Genomic DNA, 16,047 nt, shown 5'->3' on the forward strand with positions numbered 1-16,047 from the left:
TAACATGCAACAGTGAAAATCACTGTAATCAAAATACAATTCATGATCTTAAAAAGTCGTATACAAAATCATAACATGTCAAGGCATAATCATATTCATAACATATATCATCATATCAATATTTACGTGTTCGTTTTCTTAATTTGAATTTTGTTCATCAGCTGTGACTTTCGTATCACCGTATTAGGCGATGGATCTATCTACATATAACCGAGGTACCCGGCGACGGGGACATCAGTTATAGTATTATCGATCTACTGAGCCTTGACCTTACATATCATTGTATTAACATTTCATCGTATTAGTCACAACCAACTCCCATCCTTCAAAATATCTTCATTTTCATAACTTAACAAAATCATGCATATACGAAATTTTTCCTTAAAACCAAGCATGCAACGTATTTTCATAATTACGTAAAAAGTCATATACGTGATACATAATCATTTAAAACATGACAAATTGTGCTCAGGGCGTTGCCAGGACTAAAAACTCGACCCGGGTGAAATGACCATTTTGCTCTTGGAAAACCAAAATAACCATTTTACCTCTGGACCTCAAAATTTTGATCCGAAGCTTACCAAACTCTTCAAAACACCTCAAAACATAATAATAAGCATTTCATAGACATAAACTCGAGCCCATTTCAAGACCTAAATGATTCGTTTTAAAACTTGGATCGGGGTCTCGGTTTTAACCTGATTCAGTCCGAAACTCAACAAAATTTCTCCCAATTTTTTACCACACCTTATGCACATTATACCAGTCCTTAAACCATCTAGACCAGTCTACTAAGCCCCTCAAACAGCCCCAGCAAGCTGCTGGATTTTTTGGCTCTTGCTAATCCTCAAACCCTTGTTGCACCCAACTCATGATTTATCAAGCCTAGACCTAACCCTCGAGGACCAGCCTTGGTCCAGCCCTTCCTAGCCAACCTTAGGACCCTCTTGGACCGACCTAAGCACAGACCTCAGCCCCATGCATGCGCACTCCTCAATCCATCAAGAAAACTCTCGATCTAGCCACCTTCGACTCATATCGGATCCTAGCCTATAAATCTCCCTTCTACCCGAGACCAGCCTTGTATGAACCTCTCCTAGGCCTAGGTTGGACCTCCTGGACTGCACCATGGCCTGGTTCAGCCCTCCCTCGGTCGAGCCTACCAAACTCTTTCACAAATACAACCCATAACCCTATCCGCCTGAGGGAAACATTCGGCCATCCCGCAAACTGTGCACAACTCGAGACTCCAGCATCATGAAACCTTAGGTTGCAGCATACACGCCCCTTAAAAACCTAGATACGACAGCCCTTACATCAAACACTAACTTGAATATGAGTCAAGAAAATGCATATTTCATGTCAAACCTTTGCAAATATGGCACCACATGATAAATCAAAGAAGTTCTCATACAATTACATATATATCAGTATATAAATGTTGTAAATGATGAGAAAAAAAGATACATGGTGTGCCTTTGCGTAGTTACGCTCGAAAAATTGAAGATACTCGCGTAGAACGTGCATCGGAGATGCAGGGAAGATTTTCTTGAAAGAAGCTTGAGAAAATTGAGAGAAAAGCTGCTGTATTTTTTTTTAAAGTGTGTTGTTGAAGGTTGGAGAGGGACGGCCATGTTGAAGGGGTGGGGTGTTTAGGGTTTTGAAAGTAGGTTTATGTATAATATAATTAGTATAATGGACCTTAATTAAAATTAATGAGGTTAAGTATAATTTTAGGCCCATTATGGATATAATAATCCTATTAAGCCCAAAAACACTCCCGAAAAATATTTCGTTTACGTACGTTTTTTAAAATATTGCATGAGCCCTCAAAAAGTCCACCGATTCAATAATTTGTGTACCGGTTAAAAATACGACCCGGCGAGTAAAAATACCCATCAAAGCCTAATTTTCAAAATTCTCCCTTAAAAAACTTTATATTTATTAATTAAAATTAACTATTCAATAAAAATATTTTTCCTAATTATCATCGGTCTCCGTTACTCGTTCGAGCGCGAAATACAACTCAAAACCCTAATGCATGAAACTTTAACAAACTAAGAATTAAAACTACATATGTATGTCTTAATCATGCATTTAATGCATTAAAATAATTTAATGAAAATATAAAATAAATTGATAACTTGCATGTGTGTGGTTTACGTAGACCTTCAAATTTCGTGATGTTACAGTAAATTAAGTAGAATAAATTTTTTAAATACGATGCGATCAAGATGATAGATTTGATCGGTAAGAAGGATATTTGCATGATTGAGGATTTATTATGATAAAAGGAGTGGCCATTGAAGTGATGCATCAATGAGATTAAGAGATACAATAATTATACACAGGCACAAGAAATCGATAAAACGTGACGAATATCATTTAAGAATATATCATATCATAATTTACAGGCCAAATGCCAAGATTATAGAAAGAAGGGTAAAAAAAATTCATCGCCTTAGTGACTTACTATATGTGTGTGAGAATCCAATGTTCAAGTCAATCCTATTGACCAAGGTGATTATCATCAATATAGTATAATACTTGTTATTTTGGTAATAATAAATAACTTGCAAGTCCAAAAATTGTAAAACCTCATAGTTACTTTCACTTATATATTTTTAAAGTATTGATGACTAGAAACATGTATAAAAAAATCAGATAAGCATACAAGTAACATATTATATTCGAAATCATAGTATTAACATTTAAAAATTTACAGAAAATGAAATATTTATCCAAAGTTCATGAAACTTGCACAGTAGACTAGATTAATATAGAACAAGGTTCGAAAAATCAATTGCGCGCTGGTTCCGGGGACGCGTGGCCGGTGTCTTCCCAACACGCGCGGCCCAAATTTTTCCATCTTACAAAAAATATGATTTCCTACAATTCTCGTGTTATAAGTTTTCTCAAATTCGTAGCCGAAACATGTCAGAAACGAAATAATTAGTAAAACTTACACTCTTATTCTGTCTGTCGGAAAACACTATTTCCGTGGCCGATTCTTGGAAACCAAAGACATGAGTGAGAAGTATGACATATAATGAAAAACTTTCATGCGCAGACTAAGAGATAATACGATCAGAGGGGGTACGAAAAAAGGAGTGAAAACAGTACCTGAAAAATGAGTTTTCTTGCACTATTTCCTTCTCGGACAGCGGTGATTTCTGAATTGTAACAAAAATCGGCTGTCCGGGAAGGAAAGAGTGCCAGGAAACTCATTTTTTAGGTACTGTTTTCACTCCCGTTTTGCCTAGCTGATTTTTCGACATCTATTTTTTGATAGATTTTTGGGTAAGTAGAGAGTGTTGTGGAATGTTTCTAGAATTTTCGGAGGGGTTTTGAGGTATATAAATGTTTTTTTCCTCTTTATTTTTTCAACTATTTAAATGTCTGATTCTGTGGGGACCCGGACGCTAATCATCTTATTAATCGTCATTGGGACTAATTTAATTAATTATAATAAACAGGGTCTAAATTTTTTTTTTTAAAATGCGGAACGTAATGGCATACATCTTAACATACACGTCAGTACTAAAAGTACAAATCTTGCACTATATACAATCAGTATCAACTAAGGTTTAACAACTATATAAAAACTGTTTAAACCCTAACTCTAGTCCAAGTCCGTAGTCTCCACTCTAACCCGATCTTTCTTCAACTCTGTGACCCTGAACCTGTCCCACCTGTTGTCATGCACACATACAGACAGGACAACAGCCGGATAAATCCGGTGAGATATAAATATCCCAGTATAAACAATGTATCAATGCAATCATATAAAACATATATAAAAGCATAAACAATCATTAAAACATGTATCCAATCTGACTACATGAACCAATACGAATCTGTATTTAAGTGACTTATTATCTTATCTCAACTTATTTCTAACCTAGGGATCCTGATCTAATTTAGACTTTGGTATGCTGTATCGAATGTCTACAATAGACGTCGATCTACATCTAAGCTCATCGATACACCGTAAGTCTAGAGTCTACGCGGTTCTGACAAAGACTCAGCGGTTCTGCCCTAGCTAGGCTGATCTGCCCTAGACTCAAACTCTGGCTCTGCTATAATTCAATAGACTAAACCTATCAATCTGTTAATCTGCAAATATCAATGCAATAAAATAAAGTATGTGATTTTGGGAAACTCAAGTCAAACCTAACTCGAGTTGTGCAATCCCGAATCAATATTTATTTATACCTTTCGTTCTGTCGCTCTGATACAATCGAAGTCTCGACTCAAAATCAGTCAATGTTCAATCTGGCAATGACAATATCAATATTCTGTATCAATATTCTAATCAAATCACAACATCTCTGTTTTATCAAATTCTGACGGTACAACAGTACAATCTTGCGATACTGATAATACTATATCAGTCTATACCAATTCCAATCATTTACAATCAACCACCGTACAAAACTAATATCAATTCTAGTCAATCTCATTCTGAAATTCATAACAATTCCATATTCAGTCCGTTTCTTAATCTGACTTTGATTCTACGCTTGTCTAACATGTCAAGAACCACATATATGACGTGTATTCAATTCTAACAACATCATAATTTCAAAACATGTCAAAATGTTGTAAAACTTACGTCCTGTAGTATCCTGCGTTGATGGGAACACAGTACCGAAGTCGGATTTAAAATCTAACGGACAGATTGATCGCAAATCGAATTCTAAAATTCAAAAGCTATTTTCCCTCGAAGCTTTCGTTTCCTTTCTTTCTTCTGAAGCTTTAAGGATTACTGTATATATATATATATATACACGTAACATGCACAAGGACGAGTGGCTCAATGTTTGTAGCACACGTCTCGCGCATATACGCGACCCCAATCGGCGCATATGCGCGAGACACTCGGTCTCCGCGCGTATCCTGCACATCGCCTCGCGCATATGCGCGACTCTTCTCCGCGCATATGCGCGAGACTCTCTGGAGTTCCTCGCATAGGCTTCGCGCATATGCGCGACACCTTCCGCGCATATGCGCGAGGTCTTCTGCCTGTTTGGCGCATGTGCGCGCATCCGGTCGCGCATGTGCGCCGATGCTACTGTCCTCGCACATCAAGTTTCACACGCGATCTCATTTCTTGCCTCGGTTAGCCCTTTCATAATTATCTCGATTAAAAATCAATAATCGTAATTTAACACGGTATAAAATCTCGGGCATTACATTTCTCCCCCCATAAGATACGATTTCGTCCTCGAAATCACAGGCGTTCAATTATATCAATAGGGAGTATATACAGAAACGGTCTAAAAAGTTTACATTATCGAAACAACTCAGGGAATTCTTGTCTCTTATCTGATTCAGTTTCCCAGGTTGCTTCTTCAGTGCCATGACGAGTCCATTGAACTTTCACAAGTGGAATGGTCTTCGTTCTGAGCTGTTTTTCTTTACGATCAATAATCTGAATCGGTTTTTCAATATAGCTCAACGTCTCATCCATTTCGGCCTCGTCTGGCTGAATAGCATGTGAAGCATCAGGAAGGTATTTCCTTAATAACGATACATGAAAGACATCATGTATCCCGGATAATGAAGGCGGTAATGCCAGTCGATAGGCACGATCTCCTATCTTCTCGAGAATCTCATAAGGCCCAATATATCGTGGAGACAGTTTTTCTTTCTTGCCAAATCTGACAACTCCTCTGAAAGGTGAAATCTTTAAAAATTCTCGGTATCCTGGCCTGTCTGTCTTGCGCTGCCTTCATTTTCTTTCGTATTAGCTTCACTTTTTCTATCATATCTCTGATCATGTCAGGTCCAATCTCAGGCACTTCAGAGATATCATCCCAATAGAGAGGGGATCGACACTTCTTTCCGTACAACGCTTCAAATGGTGCCATCTCAATACTCGTCTGATAGCTGTTGTTGTACGAAAACTCACAAAGTGGCAATGCATCTTGCCAATTAGTGCTAAACTCAAGCACTACTGCTCTCAGCATATCCTCCAGTGTCTGGATAGTCCGCTCTGACTGTCCGTCGGTCTGTGGATGATATGCAGTACTCAGATGTAACTTCGTACCGAGAGCCTGCTGCAAACTCTGCCATAAGTGCGAAGTAAATCGAAGATCACGATCTGATACAATTGACTTCGGCACTCCGTGCAATCTGACCACTTCTCTGACATAGATCTCTGCCATCTGGTCAAATATGTACGTCATCTTGTACGGAATAAAACATGCGGATTTGGTCAATCTGTCAATCACGACCCAAATCGCATCACAACCTCGGGAGGAACGCGGTAGATGCGTCACAAAATCCATGGAAATGTGATCCCATTTCCATTCAGGAATGGACAAACTCTGTAATAAACCTCCTGGTTTCTTTCTTTCCGCTTTCACCTGCTGGCAATTCAGACATTTGGAAACAAATTCGGCAATGTCAGTCTTCATTTGTTTCCACAAGAACTGTCTTTTCAAATCATTATACATCTTTCTGCCACCAGGATGAATACTGAATCGACTGTTGTGCGCTTCTGAAAATATATGTCGTCTCAAATCTGAAACATTCGGCACAACCAAACGATTATTTACATACAAGACGTTATCACGTACCTGATATTCCGATCGATGTCCTGTTCTGATCATCGATACTGATTTCTGTACATTCTGATCCACTTTCTGAGCTGCCTTAATTCTTAAGATCAGCTCGGGTTCTACTTGCACCGTATAAAGTTTCAACGGTCTATAATCTGTTTCAAATGCTAATCCAGACAAACAGCAGTCTTCTATCAAATTCGAGACACCGATCGTCGACAAGGATAAAGAACATACCTTTCGACTTAGTGCATCAGCTGCTGCATTAGACTTTCCTGGATAGTATTTGATTTCACAATCAAAATCCTTAAGCAAATCAAGTCATCTTCGTTGCCTCATATTCAATTCAGACTGTGAAAACAGATATTTCAAACTCTTATGATCAGAATATATCTCAAACTTCTCACCATAAAGATAGTGTCGCCATATCTTTAATGCAAAGACAATGGCTGCCAATTCAAGATCATGAATTGGATAACGAGTCTCATGTGGTTTAAGTTGTCTTGAGGCATAAGCAATAACATGCCCTCGCTGCATCAGAACACATCCCAATCCTCTGTGAGAGGCGTCGCAATAAACCACAAAATCACCAGTACCGGATGGGATAGTTAACACCGGAGCACTGGTCAATCTCTTTTTCAACTCCAGAAAACTGGTCTCGCATTCTTCAGACAAAACAAATGGAGCATTTTTCTGAGTCAGCTGAGTAATTGGTTTAGCAATACTTGAGAAATCTTTAATAAAACGACGGTAATATCCCGCTAGACCCATAAAACTGCGAATTTCGGGCACTGACGTCTGTCTTGGCCAAGAAATCACGACTTCAACTTTGCTGGGATCCACTGATATCCCATCTCCGGATATAATATGCCCCAGAAATACTACCTGTCTCAACCAAAACTCGCATTTCGACAGTTTAGCATATAATTTCTCAGTCCTTAAAATTCGCAACACAGTTCTTAAATGCTCAGCATGCTCACCCATATTCTTTGAATAAATCAAAATATCATCGATGAAAATAATTACAAAATCATCGAGATATTTCTGGAATATACGGTTCATCAATCCCATAAATACAGCTGGAGCATTCGTCAGACCAAACGGCATGACAATAAATTCATAGTGTCCATACCTGGTTCTAAATGCTGTTTTCGAGATATCAGAATCTCTGACTCTCAGCTGGTGATATCCCGATCTTAAATCAATTTTGGAATATACTGAAGAACCCTGCAACTGGTCAAACAAATCATCAATACGAGGCAAAGGATATTTATTCTTTATCGTTGCCTTGTTCAGTTGCCGATAGTCGATGCAGAGTCTCATGGAACCGTCTTTCTTTCTTACAAACAGTACTGGAGCACACCAAGGAGAAACACTCGGTCTGATGTACCCCTTGGCCAGTAAATCTTCCAGCTGATCCTTTAATTATTTCAACTCAATTGGTGCCATTCTGTACGGGGCTCTAGAAATTGGCACTGTACCTGGCATCAATTCAATGCTGAGGTCCATCTCTCTAACTGGAGGTAATCCCGGGATCTCATCTGGGAAGACGTCAGCAAACTCACGTACCACTGGCAAATCAGCCAATGATGGACTCGACTTCAGTAAATCTACTGAATATACAAGGAATCCCTCTGCTCCTTTCTGTAACAATCGAGTCATAGATAATACGGATACTAAAGGAATTCTCGATCTAGAACCCTTACCGTAAAATTTCCACTCTTCAGCCATGTCTGGTCTGAATCTCACTATCTTGTGGAAACAATCCACAATCGCTCTGTACTTGGTCAGCATATCAATACCGATAATACAATCAAAATCTGACAACCCAAGTACGATGCAATCTAATTCAATCTCATGCCCGTCACACTATAGTACACAATGTTTTACAGAATTTACGGATATCAAACCTGTCCCTAAGGGAGAAGAGACAGACACTACAGTAGCTAAAGATTCTACAGGCAATGCATGACTTAATGCAAATCGTTCAGAAATAAAAGTATGTGAAGCACCGGTATCAATCAATACATAAGCAGGGTAACCACATAAAGAATAGTTACCTGCCACAACGTCATCTGGTGCTTCCTGGGCCTGCTCCTTGGTCAAAGCGAATACTCTGGCGTGCTGTCTAGGAGGCTGGCTAACAATCTGGCTACCTCCTGGCCTCTGCTGTGACTGAGCTGGCGCTGGCTGGAATGTATGAATAGCAGCTGATCGTCTCTCAGTCTGTGCTGCTGATCCTGATGACTCGGCTCCCTGAGATCTTTGGGACCCTCTCTGTGGACACACTTTAGCAAAGTGTCCCGGCTGTTTACAGATGTTGCAACTACCAGTTACTCCCTGGCATTGCTCAGTTTCATGTCTTCCTCCGCAAGTCTTGCAATAAACTCCAGTGTAACTCTGGCTCTGTCTAGAACCACCGGAGCTGGAAGAACTGCTGCCAGATTTCTTAAATTGCTTTCCTCTGGCTTTCAAAAATTCCTTTTTCCCTCCACTGCTGCTGCCACCCTCGAATCTAGGAGGTGGTTGCTGTGGTCTCGGTGCTGGATGCACAAATGAAGCCCCTTTCTGTCTCATCAGACCGGCTTTTGCTCCCTTAGCTCTGTTCAGGACGTCAGTAAAGTTATTCGGTCGCCCTGTGTTCACCAATGTGAAAATATCTAAGTTCAAGCCATTGATGAACTGATCAGCAGTAGCTTCCTCACTATCAGCCACATGTGGAGCAAATTTCAACAAGGTGAAGAACTTGGACACGTATTCTTCTATGTTCATCTGTCCTTGCCTTAGATTGGCAAACTCTGCCCCTTTGTCCTTCCGGTACGACACTGGAAAGAATCGTTGGTAAAATTCAGTTCTAAATATATTCCGGGTAATAGTCGTACCTCTATGCTCCATGGCTCTCTTTCTAGTAATCCACCAGTCCTTAGCAACATCGTGTAACTGGTGTCCAATTAATTGAACTCGCCTCTCATTTGTATACTCCAATGAGTCAAAAAGCATTTCAATATCATCAAGCCAACTCTCGCATTCCACAGCGTTCTCTGTTCCTTTCAAAGTTGGCGGATGAAATGACTGAAATCGTTTCAGTAACGTTTCCATTGGAGTCGGTGTTACATCCATCGGATGATTTGATGTACTTCCCTGTTCTGGTACTAATCTCGGAGGCATATCTGATAATCAAATAGATTAGTAACAAATACCACAATTCTGTTTCAATCCTCCTCTGATCATCTTACTGCTGGTCTAGAATCGGTGCTGATCCATTCTCAATAAAACATATTACTATATCAAATCAGATAAGCAAGTAACATGTATTAAAGCAGTAAGACATGCTAGCATTCAAAAGCAGGAAAGAAATCCTCAATCTACCCCACTCACTAGCTTCTTCTATCTCAATCTAAAGGATCTATCGCTCTGATACCACCTGTTGTGGGGACCCGGACGCTAATCATCTTATTAATCGTCATTGGGACTAATTTAATTAATTATAATAAATAGGGTCTAAATTTTTTTTTTTAAAATGCGGAACGTAATGGCATACATCTTAACATACACATCAGTACTAAAAGTACAAATCTTGCACTATATACAATCAGTCTCAACTAAGGTTTAACAACTATATAACAAGTGTTTAAACCCTAACTCGAGTCCAAGTCCGTAGTCTCCACTCTAACTCGATCTTTCTTCACCTCTGTGACCCTGAACCTGTCCCACCTGTTGCCATGCACACATACAGACAAGACAACAGCCGGATAACTCCGGTGAGATATAAATATCCCAGTATAAACAATGTATCAATGCAATCATATAAAACATATATAAAAGCATAAACAATCATTAAAACATGTATCCAATCTGACTACATGAACCAATACGAATCTGTATTTAAGTGACTTATTATCTTATCTCAAATTATTTCTAACCTAGGGATCCCGATCTAATTTAGACTTTGGTATGCTGTATCGAATGTCTACAATAGACTTCGATCTACATCTAAGCTTATCGATACACCGTAAGTCTAGAGTCTACGCAGTTCTGACAAAGACTCGGCGGTTCTGCCCTAGCTAGGCTGATCTGCCCTAGACTCAAACTCTGGCTCTGCTATAATTCAATAGACTAAACCTATCAATCTGATAATCTGCAAATATCAATGCAATAAAATAAAGTATGTGATTTTGGGAAACTCAAGTCAAACCTAACTCGAGTTGTGCAATCTCGAATCAACATTTATTTATACCTTTCGTTCTGTCGCTCTGATACAATCGAAGTCTCGGCTCAAAGTCAGTCAATGTTCAATCTAGCAATGACAATATCAATATTCTGTATCAATATTCTAATCAAATCACAACATCTCTGTTTTATCAAATTCTGACGGTACAATAATATAATCTTGCGATACTGATAATACTATATCAGTCTATACCAATTCCAATCATTTAAAATCAACCACCGTACAAAACTAATATCAATTTTAGTCAATCTCATTCTGAAATTCATAACAATTCCATATTTAGTCCGTTTCTTAATCTGACTTTGATTCTACGCTTGTCTAACATGTCAAGAACCACATATATGACGTGTATTCAATTCTAACAACATCATAATTTCAAAACATGTCAAAACGTAGTAAAACTTACGTCCTGTAGTAGCCTGCATTGATAGGAACACAGTACCGAAGTCGGATTTAAAATCTAACGGACGGATTGATCGCAAATCGAATTCTAAAATTCAAAAGCTATTTTCCCTCGAAGCTTTCGTTTCCTTTCTTTCTTCTGAAGCTTTAAGGATTACTGTATATATATATATACACGTAACATGCACAAGGACGAGTGGCTCAATGTTTGTAGCACACGTCTCGCGTATATGCGCGACCCCAATCGGCGCATATGCGCGAGACACTCGGTCTCCGCGCGTATCCTGCACATCGCCTCGCGCATATGCGCGACTCATCTCCGCGCATATGCGCGAGACTCTCTGGAGTTCCTCGGATAGGCTTCGCGCATATGCGCGACACCTTCCGCGCATATGCGCGAGGTCTTCTGCCTGTTTGACGCATGTGCGCACATCCGATCGCGCATGTGCGCCGATGCTACTGTCCTCGCACATCAATTTTCACACGCGATCTCATTTCGTGCCTCGGTTAGCCCTTTCATAATTATCTCGATTAAAAATCAATAATCGTAATTTAACACGGTATAAAATCTCGGGCATTACAGATTCTCACACCACTCTAACCCTACTCCAGACCAGCCCCTAAAACTCAAAAACTATGCTAAGAAACTGTTGAATTTCTTCAGGTGAATGGCTTCATTTTATAGGCAAGAACCAAGCCTTTCTTCCAATCCATGTTGAACATCTTCCGATCATCGGTTGGGCAAGAAAGGAGGTGTTGTGTTGGTTAAGCAAGCATGATGATAATGATATTACCTATATATGTATGCATGTGTATATATATATATATATATATATATATATATATATATACTGTATGTTTAAATATTTAACTTAGTTATTTCAATTTTTTATTAGCACTATTTAATAATTAAATATTGCATATACCTAATTATGAGGTATTACATTGAGATATTTAACGACTTCGAGTTGATAGGATGCAACACAACAAACTCTCAATAACAACGAACACTAATATGGAGATACTTTCAAGCACGAAATGAATGGGAAGAGAAAATGCAGCAGAATGTAAACGGGACATGACCTTCTGGACATGAACGCAACCTTCTGTGATTAGCCAAGGGACGTGTTACTTGATTCAAAAGCATGATTGGTCTGGACCCAACCTTTGGTGACAGGACAATGGTCACAAGGTTTCCGAATGGGTGCAAGGTTTTCAGAGTGGGTGCAATCTTTATCTCAAAAATAAAAAATTATTTCCCAAATAAATTTTATCCAAGAATATTAATATGATCAAGAGACCTTATTGCGTCGCGCCGAGCAGAGCCGAGCCATGCCATGTTGAGTATTTTATTTCCAACCATGTTTGAAATTTTAAAAATCATAGCTCGTGAAAAATTGTTTTCGAAAAAAAAATAATTTTTTGCGGTTGCCCGAAATTGTTCTGAGTAGCTTGCGCATGGGTAGCACTCCCCAAGGCAGCAGTACGCTGCCTGCATAGCTTTTAAATAATAATAAAAATTTTGCGGGCAGGGCTGCAGAGGGTTGCCTGAAGTGTTCGGGCAGCGGGCAATTGGGCTGCCTGAACAATTCAGGTAGTACAGTATAAAATACGGGGAAAGAGATGGGTGTTCGAGTGTTCTTGGGAAATCATACCCCAACAAGGACTCATTTTTGGTCTCGGCGAAATGTTCTGATTTTTCTAAATTTTGGTTCAAAATTGATATTTTATGAAAATTAATCAAAATAACAATCGAAATTTTTTTTGATTAAATTGTGGAATTTTCTCAAAAAATAAATAATTTGTATTAGATTTTAATTATTTATGATATAAAGTGTTTTACAATAATTTAATTATTAATGAATTAATTGAAATTAAATTAAGATTTTTGTTTAACATATTAATTTATTTCTAATTATTACGGTTAACGATAATTTACGAGATACAGGATTTGTTTATAATATGTGATATTATGGATTTGATATATATGGTAAAATGATGATCGAGAACCAGGAACAATTTACTAGGTGTATATTAGGATGTTGTACATGTATTTTAATTATTTGATTAAATATGTATCCCAATATTTCATGTAAATTTAATGTAAATATTAGATTTAGCGGGAGATCAAGATTTGAAAATGGTCGCCTCATATTCTCAAGAGTTTTGCAAATCAAAGACATATAAAATATTGAAAACTTATGTAACGGGTCTGTATTTATCTAGATTTTGGACATGGATCCATATATTGCTCATATGAATCAATTTGCTCTCGATTATCGATAATCTTTTATTATTTATAATTCATAAGATATATTATAAATAATCAATATGTGCGTTATTACTGATATAATAACAAGAGTTGCGTGAATTCGACAAACATACAAACAAACATGACACGAGATTTTAAAACTAATGATGACACAAATTTTTGAAATTAAAATATCTTATTTTGGATAAGATCCAAAATTTAAAAATCAAGCCCATTCAAAGAAAAATTAAAAAACAGTTTAATATTTTCTTGTCTTCCATCAACGGTGGTTGCATAATAAACGTTACCCGTAGTCAGATTCTGACTCATATTATTAGGGAGGCTTGACGCTGAAAAGCTGTGACTTCCACTAATATACATGATGTGAACTACATGGAACTCTCATTACTTTAGCTCATATTATTGAGATATCTCATGACGATCGCTCACTAAGGTTCAACATCGATGGGTCGGGCTCAATATGTAAAGAAAAAGAGGATCATATTAATGGACCATCATCAAATGTGAAACAAAAAATACGGGAAGGTTGCAAAGTTTTGCAATTGGGATCTACCTTTTGAAAGTTATGATTATCTGATTTTATTCAGGATCATAATATACAAATTGGGTCTTACATACTCACTAAAGAAATTGAGTTTCCCGCTTTCATCAAATGATGGTGAAAATGTTAAACTATTGGGAGGAAATTCATAAAAACAAAATTTCATATTTTATGTCTTAAAAAATATTTTAAAATAGCTAGCAACATTTATTATGTTTTCATTTCAGTATATTTACGATTTCTTCGTGAAATCCTCTGTCCGTTATACTAGTCAAATCAAGCTAACCAGACCAAATTACCTAGACTAGCTGACGAATCTAAAAACTGTTTTAAATTCTGATAAAATAGCATATGTTCTCACAAAAGTGCATCCAAAAAATGGCTGCTGCCAATGCACCTTCTGATGGATTAGCAAGGCTTGAAAAATGGTAGGACCATGATCTGCAAGCTAAGAGTTACTTCTATGTCAAATGAATTGTAGAAAGTTGTAAATGATGCTAACATTTACAGTCACCTGCAAGAGTTGTATGGTGAACAAACACGTCCACTAAAGCATGCTACTGTCAAAGATCTCATGACGTCATGCCTGCGAGAAGGGGCCTCTGTCCATGAGCATGGTGTGAGGATGATTGGGCACATCGAGAAACTAGTGGCCATGTACCCTGTTATTCCGAATGAATTGTGCACTAACATTCTATTATTGTCACTACCGCTGTCGTTTGATGGGTTTGTTGTGAACTTCAATATGAACAAGCTAGAGGTCAGTCTTATAGAGTTGTTCAACATGCTTACTGGCTATGAAGCCACCATAAAAAAGGAAAAACATGTTTTCTTAGTGGGCTCCTCATCTGGGACGAAGAAAGGCCCAAAGGGAAGGGAGGGAAAGAAACGTTCTGGTCCTTCCATGAAAAACAAACCAAGTAAGAAAAAACTCCAAACACTTCTAAATGACCCACAACGCCCAATAAAGTATCCACTGTAAGAAGCCTGCACATTGGAATCGCAATTACAAGGAATATCTAGCACGGAAGAGTTCTAGCAAGGATATGTTTTATATTAAATTAAATGAATTAATTAATTCAACTTCTTGGGTATTGGATAATGAATGACCGAAGCCCCTTTCCTAAAGATAATGTGCACATGATATATTGGATTTGATCTATAAAATGTGTGGCCCACTAAATGTTAGCACGAGGTATGTCCAATCCAACTTCATTACCTTTACTGATGATTTCTCGAGTTATGAGTAAGTGTATTTAATTAAATACAAGTCTGAAGCCATTGAAAAGTTCAAATAATTCAGAAGTCAAGTAGATAAACAATTAGGGAAAAATATTAAAACAATTTGATCTGATCGAGGTGGAGAATATATAAGTACTAATTTCAAGACTACATTAAGGGGAATGACATTCTTTCACAGTGAACCCCACTTGCCACGCCTAGTTGAATGGTGTGTGAGAACGTTGTCATCTGACATTGATGAACATGATTCGATCTAGGATGGATTCACATAATTGCTGCCATTCTTTTTGGAATTTGCGCTTGAAGCTGCGACAATGTTTTTGAACCAAGACTATACATAGGTAGTGGATAAAACATCATATGAGATATGGATGAGAAAATCTCTCAAATATTCTTTCTTAAGAATATGAGGATGTCCTGTTTATGTGAAGCAGGTACTGAGAGACAAATTGGATAGTAGAACCAATTTGTTCTACTTTATGGAGTATCCAAAGAAATATATTGGATATCTTTTCTATGATCCCAGTGAAACTGTTTGAACATTTTATGTTCATAATCTTGATTTTGATGTTAACAAAACTTGTTATTTTGTTTCTAACAAGTTTATCTAGTGCGCTGAAAAGCTGAAACTAATCAGGTCCCGAGCCAAAACTGAAGCTATCGAGACGCAAACTGATTGCCAAACCTGAACCAGTCCAAACTGAATTTACCAGACCAGTTCAGAGCATCAGTTGTAACTGATCAATTCGTATATCACGACAAGACTATCAAATGGGATCCAGCTATGCACGAA

General features: G+C 37.9%; 1 protein-coding gene across 1 annotated transcript; it reads left to right on the top strand.

Annotated features, from left to right (window-relative positions):
* The first annotated feature begins 14,390 nt into the window (after positions 1 to 14,390).
* Positions 14,391 to 14,994, top strand: LOC142520449 (uncharacterized). Its single transcript, XM_075623424.1, has 2 exons — positions 14,391 to 14,440; positions 14,523 to 14,994. Exons 1-2 carry the CDS (start codon positions 14,391 to 14,393, stop codon positions 14,992 to 14,994), a joined length of 522 nt encoding a protein of 173 aa, XP_075479539.1.
* Positions 14,995 to 16,047: the final 1,053 nt, after the last annotated feature.

Source organism: Primulina tabacum, chromosome 12, assembly GCF_025594145.1.
Source record: "Primulina tabacum isolate GXHZ01 chromosome 12, ASM2559414v2, whole genome shotgun sequence".
In the NCBI taxonomy this organism is placed as follows: domain Eukaryota; kingdom Viridiplantae; phylum Streptophyta; class Magnoliopsida; order Lamiales; family Gesneriaceae; genus Primulina; species Primulina tabacum.